The sequence below is a fragment of the Nanorana parkeri genome, unplaced genomic scaffold (assembly GCF_000935625.1).
Source record: "Nanorana parkeri isolate BGI_ZX_2015 unplaced genomic scaffold, ASM93562v1 scaffold1015, whole genome shotgun sequence".
In the NCBI taxonomy this organism is placed as follows: domain Eukaryota; kingdom Metazoa; phylum Chordata; class Amphibia; order Anura; family Dicroglossidae; genus Nanorana; species Nanorana parkeri.
The window spans coordinates 261,648-281,355 of record NW_017307283.1 but is presented as its reverse complement, the minus strand read 5'-3'; the positions used below and the strand labels follow the sequence as shown (position 1 = coordinate 281,355).

Genomic DNA, 19,708 nt, shown 5'->3' with positions numbered 1-19,708 from the left:
TCATGAATGGGTGTGCGCTGTAATTGGAATGCATAATAAGCTCTATGTATTATCTTAAATTGAGTCTCTCTCCATTGCTCGTTCACCATTGCCTTACAAATAGAGCGGTACCCCACCAGGATTTTCTCTACCAAGTCTTCACTGGGAATGCCATTTTGTCAAATTAGAGCTTGTCTGTCTCAGGTGAGAGTAGATGTTCGATATAGACTGCCTGTCTGTGGTCGTGATCTTGCCAATGAGAGAATGATTGGTTACTGTATATGCAGTGGAGCCAAGCTTATCTAGATGAGTTGTCGCCTGTAGGAAGTGTAGGAACTCATGTGCGGGTCTCTGGTATGTCCTCCTGAAATCCTGGAACGTTAATCTCCTACCTGTGTCCGGGGATAAGAGCTGTGCGAATTTAGTAATCCCCTTGGTCTCCCATTTGGTAAAAGTGTCATATTCCTCCCCCTGAGGGAATGATGGGTTTCCTTTCAGGGTCACATACTGGGAGAAGTACGGGTTGGCTTTCACCATTTTATGAGACTCCCTCCACGCAATTACTGTGTCTCTAATAATAACATTGGATCTTAGAGTTACGGGGATTTTAGAAAAGGGGCAATGTAGAAGGTTGGAAAGTCTCCAGGGATGTGCCATCTCTGTTTCCAGGTGGAAGTTTGAGTAGTGGGAGGAGGATCCAATCCAATCAGCTGAGTGTCTAAGTAGGCAACTCAGATTATATAGTCTTGTGTTTGGGAAAGCCATTCCTCCCTCACCCCTTGGCAGAAAAAGTTTTTGCAGCGATATCCTTGCCTTTTTACCCCTCCATATGAAGGCTAGAAAAGCTTTGTTTAACTGTGTTATATCTTTGTGTTTCAGGAGGTCGGGGGGGTATTGGGGAAGTAAAAGTTATATAACGAATATGTTTTATTGTGAATCTTAATTTTCACCAACAGTTTACGCCCCTCATGGTCGGCAGTGATATGGTCTATGCTATAAGAAATTTTTTTATGAAAAAGGATAGCTACCCCTGATTGTCATCCCACAGCTGGGGAGCCGATGACTTCACCCACCCATAGCTTGCGCAGCCTAGTGATATCTTCGGCGGGAAGATGGGTTTCTTGTAGAAACACGATGTCTGGTTTAAGTTTTTGTAGGTGGCGAAGAACCATCATGCATTTTGCAGGTGATTTGAGACCATTGACATTCCAGGAGACCACTCTCATATTAGTTTTTCTGTAGTAGGGGGATAAGCACGGAATAGATAACACGTTAATGTCAGCAAAGACCAGGGGAAATATACAATCATCAATACAAGGCACTTAAGCATAATAATCAACTTGAAATGTGGGAACGATACTTTCCCAATCTGGATTGTCGTAAACTTTGTTCTACATGGCGTGAACGAGACTGAGAACCGTAGGTAGTAGGTAACTGTGAATCCCTTTAGGGGATGATAAAACCAAAACAAAAACAAAAACGTCGAGTCAACTGGACCCAAATAATTTTCAACAGTGAAAGAAAAAAAAAATAGTGTAATTCGTGACTTCACTTTTTTCCTGGATAGCGTGGAGAAGCTTTTTTTTTTTCCGCTAGGCCAGGACCATGAGCTGTCTCTTTATGAACTGGATGTAATGGGATCTCTCCAGCCTGTCGCCACTGATATATCATTGCGATAAGCCTCGGGACACATGGGAGGCTATGTGGTTGCGTAGCTAGTAATTGTGATGTATATTTTATGGCACAGTCAGAGCTATTGTAGCAGTATCGCTGTGGGGCATGTAGAACGGGCGTTTTGCCTTCCAATACCGGAGGCTTGGTGGACAAAGAGTTCTCCGGCAATGACCCGTTAGTCTAAAGCCCCCTTGCGAAGTGATCGTGGCTGAGGTGTCTCACTAAGTGATCTGGGATGCAGTTACACAGGAACGATAGACATACCTTGCGACAAGAGTGTAATCTGGGTACCATGGTGATTCAGGGTGAGTCCGTGGGGGTCATCGGGAGACGCGATGAGGGTTTCCTTGCAGGAGTGCCAAGCCTCTGTGGAAGGGGGGATCGGTCGCTCGGATGGACGTCATTTTCTAATGCTGACCGTTTACTTATCTCACTACCCACTCTAGCTCTAGACCGGGGGTAGGCACAACTTGGTTGCCCAGCTGTGGTGATACTAAAAATCCCATTAGGCATTCCAAGACTCTCAGGGTTATTCACAAAAGGGTAAAGGGTTTGGAGAAGGCAGGAAAGGAGAACAATCTAGGCCAGGAGTGCCCATTAGGTCAATCTGGATCTACCAGAGCGATCACTGCAGTGCTTCTCCTCTGGATCCCCACTGCTCTCCCCATCTGTATGCAGCGGGGATCTGAGGAGAAGTGAAGGAAGCGCTGCAGGCGGGGGTGGAGGAGGGAGCAGCACAGCAGCACGGCTGAGCAGTGAAGAGAGAGAGCCGCTCAGCCTGGATTTGACAGCCGGCGGCTCTCTCTCTCCTCATCACTTGACCATCCTGCTGTGACAGCGGCTCCCTCCCCCACTGCCTCTGCAGGGGAGAGCAGCGGGGATCCAGAGGAGAAGTTGCAGACTGAGCCCCCCTGTGTGCGTGGCAGAGTGGAGGGAGGAGAATCGGTACATATCAGTGATATGTACCGATCCTTTGTGCAGGCCAAAAACTGACTATGACTGACTATGTGTCCCCAGTGACGAATGAACAGGAAGTGCTTTACATCACTTCCTGTTCATTCATTAGTTTTTCAATGGGGATTAGCACTCTGTACAGAGGCTCCTCCCCATTCAGAAACTGGATGGTAGTAAATAGTTTATGAATGAATGGGAAGCCTCTGTGCTTTCCATTCATTTAGAACAGAGGCTGCAGAAAAAGAAATCGAGGACCTCAATTTATTTTTCTATTTTAAAAAGGGAAATATCAGGGGGCTGTTTAGACCCCCTAATATTTACCAAAAGGCTTCCCCCCCCAACAGTAAAAAAAAATTACATTAAAAAAATTCAAATTGCATTATCCATGATGTGGTCTCCTGGAAGTAGGCCATCGGGGGGGTATTGGGGAAGTAAAAGTTATATAACGAATATGTTTTATTGTGAATCTTAATTTTCACCAACAGTTTACGCCCCTCATGATCGGCAGTGATATGGTCTATGCTATAAGAAATTTTTTTATGAAAAAGGATAGCTACCCCTGATTGTCATCCCACAGCTGGGGAGCCGATGACTTCACCCACCCATAGCTTGCGCAGCCTAGTGATATCTTCGGCGGGAAGATGGGTTTCTTGTAGAAACACGATGTCTGGTTTAAGTTTTTGTAGGTGGCGAAGAACCATCATGCATTTTGCAGGTGATTTGAGACCATTGACATTCCAGGAGACCACTCTCATATTAGTTTTTCTGTAGTAGGGGGATAAGCACGGAATAGATAACACGTTAATGTCAGCAAAGACCAGGGGAAATATACAATCATCAATACAAGGCACTTAAGCATAATAATCAACTTGAAATGTGGGAACGATACTTTCCCAATCTGGATTGTCGTAAACTTTGCTCTACATGGCGTGAACGAGACTGAGAACCGTAGGTAGTAGGTAACTGTGAATCCCTTTAGGGGATGATAAAACCAAAACAAAAACAAAAACGTCGAGTCAACTGGACCCAAATAATTTTCAACAGTGAAAGAAAAAAAAAATAGTGTAATTCGTGACTTCACTTTTTTCCTGGATAGCGTGGAGAAGCTTTTTTTTTTTTTTCCCCGCTAGGCCAGGACCATGAGCTGTCTCTTTATGAACTGGCTGTAATGGGATCTCTCCAGCCTGTCGCCACTGATACATCATTGTGATAAGCCTCGGGACACATGGGAGGCTATGTGGTTGCGTAGCTAGTAATGGTGATGTATAGTTTATGGCACAGTCAGAGCTATTGTAGCAGTATCGCTGTGGGGCATGTAGAATATAAGAATTCTGAGCAACTTGGTATATCTTTTTATTTTATTTATTTTTGCAGGAGAAAAAGAACCCGAACACAGAATTTCATGAGGAGAACTTGTTGGCATCAGTTCTTGACTTGTTTTTTGCTGGCACTGAGACTTCAAGCTCTACTCTGAGATATGCTTTCCTAATAATGCAGAAATTTCCAGAGATACAAGGTATTTGTAGATGGATTTTGTTATTTCAGGTATAACTGATATTGCCTACAGTATTGTTTTGCTAATGGAATGGCGTGTTTCAACTATTTATGGCAGACTTTCTAATGCTGACCGTTTACTTATCTGACTACCCACTCTAGCTCTAGACCAGGGGTAGGCACAACTTGGTTGCCCAGCTGTGGTGATACTAAAAATCCCATTAGGCATTCCAAGACTCTCAGGGTTATTCACAAAAGGGTAAAGGGTTTGGAGAAGGCAGGAAAGGAGAACAATCTAGGCCAGGAGTGCCCATTAGGTCAATCTGGATCTACCAGAGCGATCACTGCAGTGCTTCTCCTCTGGATCCCCACTGCTCTCCCCATCTGTATGCAGCGGGGATCTGAGGAGAAGTGAAGGAAGCGCTGCAGGCGGGGGTGGAGGAGGGAGCAGCACAGCAGCACGGCTGAGCAGTGAAGAGAGAGAGCCGCTCAGCCTGGATTTGACAGCCGGCGGCTCTCTCTCTCCTCATCACTTGACCATCCTGCTGTGACAGCGGCTCCCTCCCCCACTGCCTCTGCAGGGGAGAGCAGCGGGGATCCAGAGGAGAAGTTGCAGACTGAGCCCCCCTGTGTGCGTGGCAGAGTGGAGGGAGGAGAATCGGTACATATCAGTGATATGTACCGATCCTTTGTGCAGGCCAAAAACTGACTATGACTGACTATGTGTCCCCAGTGACGAATGAACAGGAAGTGCTTTACATCACTTCCTGTTCATTCATTAGTTTTTCAATGGGGATTAGCACTCTGTACAGAGGCTCCTCCCCATTCAGAAACTGGATGGTAGTAAATAGTTTATGAATGAATGGGAAGCCTCTGTGCTTTCCATTCATTTAGAACAGAGGCTGCAGAAAAAGAAATCGAGGACCTCAATTTATTTTTCTATTTTAAAAAGGGAAATATCAGGGGGCTGTTTAGACCCCCTAATATTTACCAAAAGGCTTCCCCCCCCAACAGTAAAAAAAAATTACATTAAAAAAATTCAAATTGAATTAAAAATAAGAAATAATAAAAAATATAAAAGAAAAACAAACATCCTGGAGGTGGGGCGCTGGGTGACGTCACATGCCTTTTGGGGGGGCACATTTTTTTTCTTGCCTCGGGCGCAAAAAGAGATAGCTATGTCTGTGCTCTACAGCTCTGCTCCCGCGGTGCTCATGTGGCTGCCGGCTGAATGTGTTAGACGCCGCAGACGGAAAGGGGCAGGACACCTCTCCCCGTGTGCAACATCGGCCACATTCGGCCACAAGAGCACACCGGGAGGACAGGACGCCGGCGCCTCTAGAACGCACTGGAATGTAAGCAGATTAGTGCCTGCATTCCGGTCCAGTGCGATCTGCAAAAATAGCATTTTTGCAGATCGCACTGGAAAGAACCGCAGGCACATTAGTGGTGCGGTCGATCGCACTGCGGGTGAGGGGCGTGGCTGCGGTGCCATTGACTTCCATGCACCGCCATGCCCTAGGGTTGCCACCTTTTCTTCAAGCGAAACCCGAACACTCCAGCGATGCATGGTCATTTTTGTGGGAGAATGAGTCGTGGCTTGTTCACATGTAAAAAGTGCCGCCCATTCACATGTAAATATCACAGTAGAGACTATTTTCAGTGGGGGGCAGTAGCCCCTATATTAATTTTGGTTGCCCCTGTCTGCCTGACATCTTGTGTCCGGGTTTCTGCTGCCATGAAACCCGAACACAGCATTCAAAACCCGAACTGTCCGGGTGAATCCTGGACAGGTGGCAACCCTACCATGCCCCCTCCCGCCCCTGAATGCAGGTGTTTTTTTGTTGATAGATCACATTGAGCTCGTCATTTGAAAAGTAGATCTCCAGACGAAAAATTGTGGGTGCCCCTGATCTAGGCCAAAACAGCTGATTTGGAAAAAATTATCCAATTCAGCTCACTTTCCAGTTCAGCTATGTTGTCCTAGATTGCTCACTTCTCCGGCCTCCTCCAAACTATTCACCCTTTAGTAAATAGACCTGTCTGACAGCCATCTGTAGATGTTTTACTTTTTGATGCTATGTTTTCTTTGAGGAAAAGTCCTTGCAATTTCTTTCATGGTTTTAATGTAACCTGCAGAGAAAGTTCAGAAAGAAATTGATACCGTAATTGGACAAGATCGCCTTCCCTCTGTGGAGGACAGGAACAAAATGCCATATACAGATGCAGTTATACATGAGATTCAGAGATTTGCTGATATTCTTCCATCAGGATTACTTCATGCTACCAGCAAAGACATCACCTTCCAAGGATATAACATTCCCAAGGTAAGGGTATTAATAGAAATGTGTTTTAGAGAAGGATTGCCACAGGATCATTCCATAATTAAATTCACTAATGTGCATTGACTCCGTCAGTTGTAAGATGGAAACCATGTTAAGGCAGACTGTGCACCTTTTTTAAATTGACCCTGTCACCTTCAGGGCACAGGGACAGGGTATGTGTAAAACATACCCCTAACCACCTTATTTTCACTTCTCCTGGAATCTTTGAATGCTCCTTCCTCTATAGTGAGGCTATAGTGTAGTGGTTAGAGGTACAGGCTGGCAATTGTTTGCCATTGTGAAGTTTGCTGGTTCAAGTCCAGCCAAGGGAGAGTAAATTTTTCGTTTTTTTTTCATAAACGAATTTCGGCAGGACTACCGCTAACGAATTTCGGCCGAAACTAATTTAATTTCGGACCCGAAAAACGAAACTAAACTAAACAAATGTTTTTCTTTTTTTTTCAAAACGAAAACTAAACTAAACGAATTTTTTGCTGGTGCACATGTCTAATAGCTGGCGCTGCAAAACACCAGTTATTTCTAGCCATGGGGTGCATATGACCCCTACCATTATGCACTGCCCGGGCCATGATGGAGGGGGTTATGGCATCACTCCATAGCTGACACTAGGTAAATTGGCAGTTGTGATGGAGAAAGAGGGAAAGGTGTTCAATGGAGAGGTGAGTATAAATTGGTTGGGGGGTGGACAAGGTGACAGGGTCTCTTTAACTGCAGGAGATGCTGCCTGTCTCCTAAACTTTAAAGGGAAATCTGTGATGATAATTTTGTTTTGATTCTATGTTTACCTTATTTTCATTTCAGGACACCTTGGTTGTTCTTTCCCTCACATCTGTATTGAAAGATCCTAATTTTTTTAGGAATCCTACTGAGTTTGATCCTGCACACTTTCTTGATGAGAATGGAGCCTTCAAGAAGAATGATGCCTTTATGCCATTTTCTGCAGGTACCAGAAGGCTATCCAAAGATTAAAGGAGATCCATTCTAATTTGTAATATATAAAAGGCAATGTAATGATTGCATTATAAATGATACCACTATTACTCCTATCAATATTAATAGAATTGTGTGTATCTGCACTATGGACTACTGTACTGTACGGAGAGGGAAAAGCTTAATTTGCTTTTTATATATAAAGACCACTGTTCGTCTTTAGATGCAGACCACAATGGAGTGTGCTTTACTTCTTTTAACTGCGGACATAAACCAGGGGTAGGCAACTTTGACACTTCAGCTATAATGCAACCTCCAGTTCCATGAGACCTTGTAAGATTCTGGCAGCCAAACACATGACTTCCAGAGGCATAATGATATTTGTAATTTCATCACAGCTAGGGTGCTGAGGTTGTTTACCCCTGTCATAAACTTTCAGTAAGGGTGTACAAAAGTTGAGGAACACCTATTCAGATCAAGATACACACAGTGTCCAGTCAGCTGCATCCTCAGCTGACTTACCTTTTATAAATCATTTTTATGGCTATAGTTCAGCAAGGGTGTTGATTATTTGCTCATTTGCACAATTACAGCGTACAGATAAAGAGTAAATATGAAAATTCAGTGCCAGTTCACTTGAAGATTAGCTCAGGACTAACATATGGCCAAGAAATCTATGACACATTCCAGTGCAGGCATAAAACTTTGCTACGTTGGGTCAAGGGTCAATATAAACAAAGCCACTGAGCAGGGCTGTTAGAAGCTGCAGTTCATCTGGTCTGAAGTTTGCATTACTTGTTGAGTAAGAATTGGGGAGGGCAAAGGAGAGTTACAAAATTATAATTTACGTTCCAACTTAAAATTGCTCTGTTTCTAAAATTAAGGTTTCAATAAAAGAGCTCCCTACTAGAAGAACTTAAATACTTCTCCAGATGCCCATGCTGCATTTCTCTAATGCAGAGAAATCATCCCCCAAAGCCTCATTATCAACCTAGACTTTTAGGGACTCGCATTCCCCTGCTATGCTCAGTGGTTCCTCCTGCCAAATGCTAACTCACTTCAGGTCATTAAGACATAGGGTTTGGTGGGAGGAAACGGCAGGAATCAAACAATGGACCCTGATGAAAGTGTTGGTTTTAGAAAAGACTTCAGCAACCTATTTCTCTACAATAGTGCTATTCAGTGGTACGGGCAGCAGGAAACGTATTTATTCCCTTTTGCAGGATGTTCTTTTGTTGGAATTTTACATTTTGTGACATAATTAATTAAAAAAACCTATTTACAATAACTGTATATTTTTTGTTAATAATCTAGCCAGATATTGCAGGGCTTTGAGAAAACTTGTGGGCAGGATTATAGCCTCTTGCCAATCATTCTGTGCTGTGCAACCTCCCTGCTTTTAGAAAACTGCACTTATTAGTCAGATCCAGCTTGTAATCACCTTATTTCTAGAAGATCAGGGGTGAACATAGAATGATGTGTACTTTACATAGTCACAGTGTCTGCACAGAGTGCTGATAGGGAGGGATAGAAAGTCCGGGCATGCAGCATCTCCACCAAGCTTACCAACAATCGAAGAACTGTTATCTGCAGGTTGTGAGTGTGCTGCTATGGCTGCTATCTTGAAGCTGATTTTCCCTGTCCCTTCCTATTAGGTAAACGCGTGTGTGCAGGAGAAGGTCTGGCCCGTATGGAGCTTTTCTTGTTTTTCACTGCTGTACTCCAGAGATTTACTTTGAAACCTACACTGGACAAGAAGGACCTAGAGATCACCCCAGAACCCAACACCAACGGTTCAAGAGCTCGAAATTATAAGTTGTTTGCTGTCCCTCGGTGAAATGTTGCAGCGTCAAATGTAATGTCATGAAGTGAGTGGGGGCACCATGGGCTGTAGACACATAACCATGCATTTTTGCAGGGTATTCAATAAAAAATGATTATTACATGATAATGTTTAAAGCAAAACCCTTTCCACATTGTATTTTGTTATGGACACGGAGTAAGGGGGGGGGGGGGTTAATACATCTGTCAGGGCCCATTCGAATATGAAATGATGCACTGCCCATTCTTTTTTTGTCAGTACAGGGCACTGTTCTCTCAGCACAGGACACCCATTCCTGATAGGCAAAGTTGCCTCTGTACACTTCTGGGGTACAATGACGCCTCCTTTTTTCCAACCGCTTTGCCGTATATGCCATTAAATTTAAGCAATCTCCAAATAACGTCTTAAAGTCCTAAAGTGAGAGGCAGAGGTTTTGGACCCTGAGGTTTTTTTAACAGTATTTAACATGCAGAGATTTTGCATGTTGCGCTCTATGTCCTTTTTGCAGCTTTTCCCTCGTACTTCCTGTCCTGATTACAACACTGTTGCTAGAACAGGAAATAGGGGGAAATCTTGCCATGATAACAGGAAAAAGCACAACAAAGAATCTAATTCTTCTCACTCAATTAAAAAGTTTAAAAAAACAATTGTTTTGGTTGCAAAAAAATGTTAACAACATGGTGCAAAATAATAATGTGAAGCTCTTGCCAAAAAAAGATTATGGTATCAATTTTACCTTTTGTTCTAAGTTCATGCTCACGATGTGTTACCTCACCTGTACTGAGCTGACCCACAATTATACAAGTATAAAATAGCCTTGCTCAACCAGGGTGCCACATCACTCTTGGGCACCTTCAGTCTTCCGCAGGGGTGCCTTAAATCTTTTACACAGCGACATGCCTCTGATGTGAAGGAGGGACTCTGATATTAAGGGGGGGGGGGACTTCACCCCTTTTTTTGTGGCCCCCCCTAAAATCCATACCAAACCCATATCTAGAATAAGGGTCTGGTATAGATTTTGAGGGAACCACATGTCATTATTTAAATTGTTTACATTTGTGACTGCAATGCCTCAAGATTTTGCATAATTTTAAGGGTATGAATAAAAAGTCCTCTCTGTTGTCCCTCTCCAGTAAAGTGTGGGGAACAAACATTTCGCTTATTAGAATGGAAAAATTCTATAGCCTCTCTACAGTTTATACCCCTGTCCATGGCACAGGAAGTAAGGGAAATCTTAAAAAAATTAATTATTTTCACCTGTTTCAAAAGTAAAAAAGTGTTTTGTTTGCAAATAAATTAAAATTCCTTGCTGCACTAGATTAATGTGAAGCTCTTGCCAAAAATAAAAAGATTATGGTATCAATTTCACCTTTGTACTTACCATGTGTTTCCTTCCATGCACTAAGCTGACCTGCTCTGCAGACAGCTGCCATATTTCAAGGCAGGGTGCATTCTGTTCTGCTTTATCAGCTTTTATTTAAAGCTGAACTTCAGGTACAAACATGCCCATGTAAATATATTTCTTAATAGCCACAAAGGATATAAATCCACTTTATGTACCAAAAACCTGTGCAATTACTATTACCATATAAAGCGAGCAGTGACATTATTATTGTGCTGCATATGACTTGGGCAGCACAATGGGAGGGTCCCAGCAGGCCCCACACATTAAATGCTGCCTGCAGGGGTGGGGGCGGATACAAGAACAGTCACCCTTCACAAGTCGAGAGAGCAGCAGTAACTGTTGTTTTTATTACAGGAAGCTCCTGTACAGAGGAAACGTTTCATTCTGGATTAGTGCTCAGATGTGAAAGAAATACACAAAGCTCACGTCTTTATTTAGATACTGTTTGATTTTTTTGGCGAATTCAGCTTTAGGGCCCATTTTGTAGCTCGATGTCTAAGCGCTACGTCTTGTTTTTAATGGTCCCTGGTCACACCTGAGCGATTTGACGCTGGTAGCGAAACATCTGTAGCTCAAAACAGTACATGAGCTTCTTTTGGAGCAGAGTCACGCATTTTTGCTTCAATAGACCTCAATAGCAGCACTTGAGAAACGTGCAAACAACACACAAATAAGTGTGTAATATGCATTTTTCAAGCTTTTTTGCTTAGTAACTATATTTGCTTTGGCTAAATATAAAAATAAAATTAAGTGCCTGAAAAAGCACCCAACGACCTTTACTTCAAGTGTGAATGGGGCTTAAAGTTATGCTTTTCTTACTTTATTAATGAAATTGTTGTGAACTGATCCAGGGTTGTCCAGACAATCTTAAAAAATAAACCTTTAGCAACATTCTAATAATGTACAAGCCCTATTTTTTGCGTTTGCAGTGGAACAGAACGCTGGCAAAGTCTTGCCACACGTCCTATCGCACCCATAGAGCGGGCTCAGCACGCACCTGTCAGCAGCCCTGGAGAGACCCAATATCCAGCGCTGGTGACATCTATACACAGCCCTGGAGAGACTCATTGGCAGCCTGGTGGGATCTGGATGCAGCCTGGTGACATCTGGACGCAGCCTGGTGGGATCTGGAGTCCAAATGTCACCCGGCTGCGTCTAGATTCTGTCTGATCTGTATTCAGCCTTGGTGAGATCTGGATGCCAGATCTCACCAGGCTGGGTACAGATCTCACCAGGCTGCATACAGATTCTGGTGACATCTGGATGCAGCCTGGTGAGAAACTGCCCTATTAGTGTCAGGAACTCAAGACCCGACTCCCCGCACAGCTGCGGCGCCGTCTCATTGCTAGAAGACAGGCCGGCCGGCTTGCGTCCTCGGCTCGTCCCTCCAGACGCTGCCCTCAGACACGTCACACCTGAGAGCAAGGGCATAGCAGGCCGGCCCTCCAGAAGCGTCCCGTTGCTAGGAGACGTTCGGGAGGGTCGCTGCTGACAACTCCGCCTCCAACACACCTGTCTAAATTACAAAAGTCTGGAAGGCTCACTTGCTCGACGTTCTAGCGAGGTAGAACGTTGAGCAATCTTCTAGGGTTCTTACCTCATATCCTGAACCTTGTTGTCCTCCTCCAGAGAATTGGGAATCTGGACTTCTGCCAGCACATCACGGATCCTCTGACCTGTACTCCTGAAGGGGCTCTGGGGCCAATCCAACCACAAGTACCACCTGGACACTGCATTAGAATATATTGCATGCTATGCTGTGGGGTTAAAGAGACAATACTCTTCATAGGGTTGCTCTGGAGTACTGCTAATTTCTGTGTTGCTGGGAAACATTATCCTTGCCGTCAGGGGCACGTGTGTGTTATGTAGTGCTGAGAAACTGTAATAACCAAACAAAACTATCACTGATGCCTTTATTACACTGCCAAGTTATTTCCTGTTGCTTTATAGTGTTTATGCATTAGTGAAATGAGCTACTGCATTCCGAACTACAAACCCCCACAAGGCCGCGACTAACCACAATTGTGGACCAGAGGGAGGTTTCATTGTCATTACCTTTTCAGTTACAGCCTGTGGTGGCGCATGATGTGTTAAGGGTTCCGATCTCACTCAATCACACTACAGAGTGTAAGTGCGAACCTCCACCTGAGCCATCCACAGAGCCTCTCCGCAGTTGAGATCCTCACCCACAATCGCTTAACCGTTACAATTAGTCTGTATTGTTTTAGAAAAAAATCTCACATGTCCCTTTAAGAAAAAGTATTGGTAATTGGTATCAGCAAGTACCTAAGGGCAAGTACTTGTACTTGGTCTTGAAAAAGTGGTATCGGGACATCCCTAGTTTTTCGGATTCGGGTGCGAAATTAAATTTGTTTCGGAATTCGGATTCGGACGAAATTTGTTAGCGGTAGTCCGGTCGAAATTTCGTTTTTGAGGGGTGTCCCCAACGCCGATGGGGACAAGGGCCCCTTCCCCACAACCCTGACCCGGTGGTTGTGGGGGTCTGCGGGCAAGGGGGCTTATTTGCATCGGGTATCCCTTTAAATAAGGGGGCACCCAGATGCCACCCCCCCTTGTGAATGAGTAAGGCGTATTTGTACCCATTCACTAAAGTGTTACATCAAATAGTTAGTAAAAAGTCCAGACTTTTGATAAAATCCTTTAATTGAAAAAAAAAAAGCAAAGTCAATTTTTGACTATTCCTTTAATTTACAAAAAAATGGCTCCATCGATGTAATTTTTACTGTCATTTTCACCTAGTGGTCCTGCCAATAGCACACTTCCAGTCCTAGGAAAACAATGCTCACTCATCGTGCCTTTATCTATAGTAGGTTTGTCATCCTAAGACAAGAAATGTGTATTGTTAACCCCACCCCCCAGGGTTAATCACAAGGTCTAGCGTTGTTCGGCTAACACATGAACTAGCGATGTTCGAGTCGAACTCATGTTTGACTCAAACATCCAGCCCAACCCTAAATCATAACTCCCTATCCATCATAATATTGAATATGATGCTACAATGCTATTTATGAACTCACAATATCTACAATGGTATAATACATTGACTGTGAGGTCACAATAATGGCTGACATCACTATACTTCCTGTGGTATCAATAGTTTTTTTTAACATAAAAGGTTTTTATGGGGGAGTCACTATAATACTACATTACTTTTTATGACAAAAAGATGAAATGGAAAAAAAAAATCCAAACACTACAGAATAAAATAAAATTTTTGTTTGATCACTTGTTTGACCTGTTTGATCACTTCCCTTCAATCTGATTTCAGCAGAACTGATTTAAAGTGAATAAATTATACCAATTGCTCCAGTATTGAATGCTACATTTGCACTAACACATGTTGTTAAGGAAAATGGATCATATCAAGAAAACGTCCCTTTCTATGTTTTGAATTAGTTTCATTTGCTTCCTAGCTTTGTGACTTTCCTTACTCAGCTTTTAGCGTTGCTATGCGTAACCAAGAGATATATCCTGTATTCGGGAGCGCGCCGAGGACACATGAAAGGAATGCCGAGGGAGGACGCTACAGGCAGAAGATATCTTTGACTAACCAATTAGCGAGAGACACAAGACTTTAACTAACAGCTCCTCTAGTTTGCCCAATAGTACAAGACATTTAGAGATAACAGAGGTGGGCATATGTGTGACGAACACTCTCCTGTTATCTGTGTATAAAGGAGAGAGACCGCCCTGAATAAAATTAGAGCTTTCATAGACCGTTAACTCTGAGTTTGTGATTTCTCCGGTGCACCGGGCACAACATAATTAGGAACAGCAGCAGACATCTTGTGTGAACCCAGTTGTGGTTCAGATCTATTTCAGCTGGCGCCCAAAATCGTGGGGCCCTGGGTTCCGATCCAAGAGCAGCCGTGACATGCGGGCAGTTGGCTGAGGGCCAGACAGACCAAAAGAGGGCTTGCGCAACCCTGAGAGTACGGTAGGCATATTTCAATATCTTACCACTGTACTACTTGTTTCTGTCTGATCCACTGTCACGTCCACTTGGCTGTTCGAGGACGGCAAAAGGCAGGTAAACTTTTCCTTGCCCAGGGCTGTTTTGCTAAGAACCTGCATAAGAGATTTCTGCTGGCTGTGTGTGTGTGTTGTTATCTGTTGTGTTTGCGGCTCTGGGCCGAGGCTGAGCCGAGCTAAATGAATTCATTACAGGATGGTGATCCTGGCTTGTGAGGTGTTTGCGGCTGTGGACTGAGGCTGAGCAGAGCTAAATGAATTGGCTACAGGGGTCGTCCTCATTTTGGTGCGTTGCTACGCCCCAGGAAAGAAGGAACCCTGTAGTGGGCATCTACCGATGGAAATCCGGGGTGACGTGTCGGTCCCCCCGAAGCGATCTTAGTCGGTCAGCCAGTGGTTCAGTTCCACGCTGTTATGCCCCAAGAAAGAGGAACCCTGTAATGTGGGCGTCTACGGACGGAAATCCGGGGTGACGTGTCGGTCCCCACGAGGCGAGCTTAGCCGGTCAGCCAGTGGCTCAGTTCCACGGTGTAATGTCATGTCCTAAATGTGTTTGTAGGTTAATGTTCACTGTGGATGAAACGAATTGGGGATTAGTGAAAGTAGTAGAAGGGGGGTATCCCCCCCCACGTAAACTTGGCCATCAGCCTGTTGTCCCAGCGATTCCCGACATCTTGGTGCTAAGGGTTAATGTCCACTACGCAGTGAGAGGGAGGGGGCTGAAGCAGAGAAAACTACAGAGGTTGCCAAAAGAATGTAACTTGAAACATGATATTGTCCGTCTCCAGCCAGAGTTCTGGCGTACCTTGATAAGGGAACATCGAGGGAAGTTAAATGATAATTGATTGATGAAAATAGCTGAAGCCTGGTTTTCGTACAGCAAAGAATTTGCACAAAGAAGGATGGGTAGAAGAAACAGTTAAACGAGATGATGAAATTATGTATGTGTATCACGGAAGCTGATGATGTGTTTGAGCCACCACCCTATAATGGCGGCGACTGGACAGACAACTATTCCAAACCGCACCCTTCGTCTAACGCCCATCATCCGTGGCTCCTCCCTCCCAGGTCATTATGACACCTACTGGCCCTGGTGGCTTAACCACGCCCACCCCTATGACACCCTCCGGTGGTGGCCATCTTGGTGTACCCAGTCAACACCCTGGAAGTCCCGCCCCTACTACATCCGGTGGTGGCCATCTTGGTATACCTTTCATGTCACTTCCTGCCCAGCCCAGTGTACTTCCGCCTCCTTCTGGTGGTGGCCATCTTGGTGTCCCAGGTCAGGCATCATCCGGAAGGCATATTAACCCCATGTACCCAGTCCTCCCGGTGCTGAATGCCAATGGCTCCTACCACACTCCCGTGTTCCCTAATGTACTAATGGGAGATGCATCAACACTGCCACCTGCCCTACTTCCATCCGAGGCCCCCCACATAGCTTACCAGTGCGGAATGGAGCTCGTTCACCAATGCTGGCCCCGAGCCCCTTCCTCCCGAAATTCAGCCACCCCTAAGGCCCCGGCTGAAGCGGGAGTCATTACTCCAGTCCTGGCACCCCATGAACATAGCAGAGGCGCCAGTGATGTATGTCACCTTCACCCCGTCCCAGGCCTCATCCCTGGTCTCGAGTTTACCAGACCCTAACAAGCAGCCGATGCCCTGTTGCCGTGGACACCCACCGCCTCCTCCCCTACCTAGCCGGAGGGAGAGGATTACCTGTTATAACTGCGGGAGACTAAGGCATTTCAGGAGGGAATGCAGGGCTCCCCGCTGCCCCGGCAACAAGAGGAGGGGGCTGCGAATCATGCCATGGCTCGCCCCACTTCCCACTAGGACAGGGGCAAACCCGTGTTCCCCTCCCCTCTCATGGCAGCGTCTTCAGGGGAGGGAGGGCCCTTAGGGAAAATCGTCCTACCTGTACAGGGGATACCCACCACCTTCCTTATTGACACGGGTGCAGCCAGAAGTGTACTTAAAGCAACAGACCTGCCAGATGATTCTTTTCTTTCAGACATAGATGTGTCCTGTGTGGGTGTAGATGGGGTACCACGCCCCAATCCTCTCACCAAACCACTCCAAATAGGGACATATCCTAACTTGTTGGTCAGATTTGTGGTGTCCTCTACCTGTCCCCTTAACTTGCTTGGTGCAGATGTGCTATCCAGACTCCAGGCCTCCATCGTCTTCACACCAGAGGGAGGAGTGACTTTACATTCACCATTGTCACCTGAGGATTCTTCAGCCCTTTGCTCCCTGCCCCTGATGCTTTCACTTCATCAACCACATGGAAAACCCACCATTTCCCCTGAAATTCTGAATAGGATCCCTCAGGAGCTTTGGGCCTCAGGCCCAGAAGACATCGGACACCTGGATGTACCCCCGGTGGTGGTGAAACTTAAAGAGGGAGTGACCCTCCCAAGGAAACCTCAATAGCCCATTCAGTCCTGGTAAAGAGGAGGTTGTAATGAAACAGAATCTTGTTCTAAGCACAGATCCTCAGCATGCAGCTCACCTGCCGGCCAGGTCTCAGCTGCGTCCTTTGGAGCTTCCTGGGGAAAACTCCGATCACCGCCAAGAGCTAGAAACCATTCGCAGATACTATGAGTTGGCCAGAGAAGAGATCATGAGGCTGCAGCAGGAGCTGTCAAGGAGATCTTCTGAGTGTGTAGCTCTGGCCACTGAAAGAGATCGGAGCAAAGCTGAGTCAGACCAACAGATCCGGCAGTTGGAAGAAGCGCTCCGTGATGTGCAGAAGCGGATGCTGGATTCTGAGAGCAAAGTGAAGCAGATGCAGACACACTTCTTGGCCCTGAAAGATCACCTGACCCAGGAAGCTCTAAGTGGCAGCTCACGTGCTGAGGAACTACAGGAACAGCTCAGAGAAGTAAAGGGCAAATATGAGGGAGCATCTGCTGAAGTTGGGAAGCTGCGTATCCAGCTGCGTCACAATGAGCTCCTGGGGCAGGAACTGCGCCGGGAGGACGCACGCTCGCCTAAGGACAACAAGCGCCTTCGAGATGAGCTAGCCATTTGTGAGGAGAAGGAAAAAAGCAGAGCGAAGGGTCCAAGAGGCCGTCGAGCAGCTGAAGTTGGCTGTCACTAGTGACAAGTTTGAAAACATGCGATGCCTTTTAACTAATGAGGTAATGAGGTGGATGAGAAGTCTCGGAGTTTAGAAGAAGTTGAACAGGAGCTGAGTCGTGTCAGAGATGAATTTGAAGCTGCAAATAAGGAGAAGAGGAGGTCTGAACCCAAGTTGGACATGTTGAGGAAAGAGCTGAATGATTTGAAAGTAAGGAACAGCAGCCTTGCACGGGAAAGTGAGAAGCTCCAGTCAGAGAAGATCCTGCTGCAGAGGCAAGCTGAGGAGCTAAGAGCGCAAATGAGAAGTCAGCATGTTCCAGCAAAACTGCATGCAGAGACTAAGAGAACCTGTGAGGAAACTATAGCCCTGCTCCAGTATGTGGATGACCTGCTCTTATGTGCTGACACCCTGCCCCTGGCTGAAGAAACTGCGGAGAGTCTGCTTACATATCTGGCTAAAAAGGGGTGTAAAGCTTCCAAAGACAAACTTCAATGATGCTCTGAGAAGGTTATATTCCTGGGCCATTGCATCTCTCAAGGCACCTATCCTCTGCCAGACATCTGAGACTACAGATATCTCTGCTGATCCCAGAAAATGTCACCCCCCAGCGCTGCACCACTCTGAACCCTGCTACACTTCTCCCACTTTCAAGGGGGGAAGAACATGAGGAGAGAACTGAGGAAGAGGCACAGGAAGCTTTCGGAACAAGAACATGAGGAGAGAACTGAGGAAGAAGCACAGGAAGGTTCGGAAAAGGGACATGACTGCTTGGAAGTCATGCGAGCCGAACACCACACACCTCCTCACAGTGAGTGATGCACCCCTGGTTGAACCAGACCTTACCCTCTTTGTTGATGGTCCTAGACATGTGGACGATCTGGGTAAGTACCACACAGGCTGTGCAGTGACAACCGTGGATCAGATCCTACAGGCGGATCCCCTGCCGCCTACCAGGTCGGCCCAGGAAGAAGAACTTCAAGCTCTCACTGCTGCGTGCAAACTGGCAGAGGGGAAAAGAGCGAACATCTACACAGACTCCAGATATGCCTTTAGGGTGGTATATGACTTTGGAATCATCTGGAAGATGCGAGGCTTCCTAACGGCCGCTGGAACACCGGTGAAACATGGGCCAGCCATCAAGGAATTGATGGAAGCTTTGCTCCTGCCCGAACAGGTGGCTATTCTAAAGGTCAAAGCACACGGGAAGCTAGATTCCGAAGAAGCCCGAGGCAATCACCTCGCGGACACCGCAGCAAAACAAGCTGCAAGGAAACAGCTGAAAGTGGATGAAGAAGTAGCAGAAACAGTCCTGACCGTCCATATACCAACAGATGAGGCCTACCTAATCTCAATGCAGAAAGGAGTACATACAGAAGAGACACTGAGCTGGGGTAACAAAGGAGCAGTCTACGAGAATGAACTGTACAAAGTGAGAGGGAAAGTCTGTTTACCCAAGTACATGTACCCAGCAGTGGTGCAATGGGCCCACGGAAGTGGACACCTGTCAAAGAACTTGATGAATTCACTCATCAGCAAGTACTACTGGGCCCCTGGAATAACTACAGCGACCAAGAACTACTGCAATTCATGCACAATATGCGCCAAATGCAACCCAGGGAGGATGGGGAGAGCACCAAAAAAACACCTGGCCAAACCTCTGTACCCATTTCAAAGAATACAAATAGACCATATCCAGATGCCAAAAAGTGGCCGAAATGATTAAGAAACTCCTGTCTGAGGTAGTGTGCAGATACGGGGTTCCAAAGAAATATGGGCAGCCCTGGGGACCACCTTAGCCTACCATATACCATACCATCCTCAGAGTAGTGGAAATATTGTTTGGTTCATCCCCAGACTTGGTTGTTATTTTCCACAACAGTTACAGTTGCAATCTGATGTGTTAACAAATTATGTGACTGCATTATCACGTGAATTAACCCGTGTCCATGCACAAGTGTTTTCTTCCATTCCAGATCCTGAGTCAGATACCGGGACTCACAGCTTGCTACCTGGAGATTGGGTGT

At 45.7% G+C, this 19,708-nt stretch overlaps 1 protein-coding gene across 1 annotated transcript in view; it reads left to right on the top strand.

Moving 5' to 3' along the window:
• The window catches only part of LOC108795848 (cytochrome P450 2G1-like), an 18,552-nt gene extending 9,339 nt beyond the window's left edge, over window positions 1-9,213 (top strand). The window contains exons 7-10 of the mRNA XM_018567164.1: window positions 3,982-4,123; window positions 6,241-6,428; window positions 7,248-7,389; window positions 9,032-9,213. Coding sequence (XP_018422666.1) covers window positions 3,982-4,123; window positions 6,241-6,428; window positions 7,248-7,389; window positions 9,032-9,213 — 654 coding nt within the window. The remainder of the gene's footprint in view (window positions 1-3,981; window positions 4,124-6,240; window positions 6,429-7,247; window positions 7,390-9,031) is intronic.
• Window positions 9,214-19,708: the final 10,495 nt, after the last annotated feature.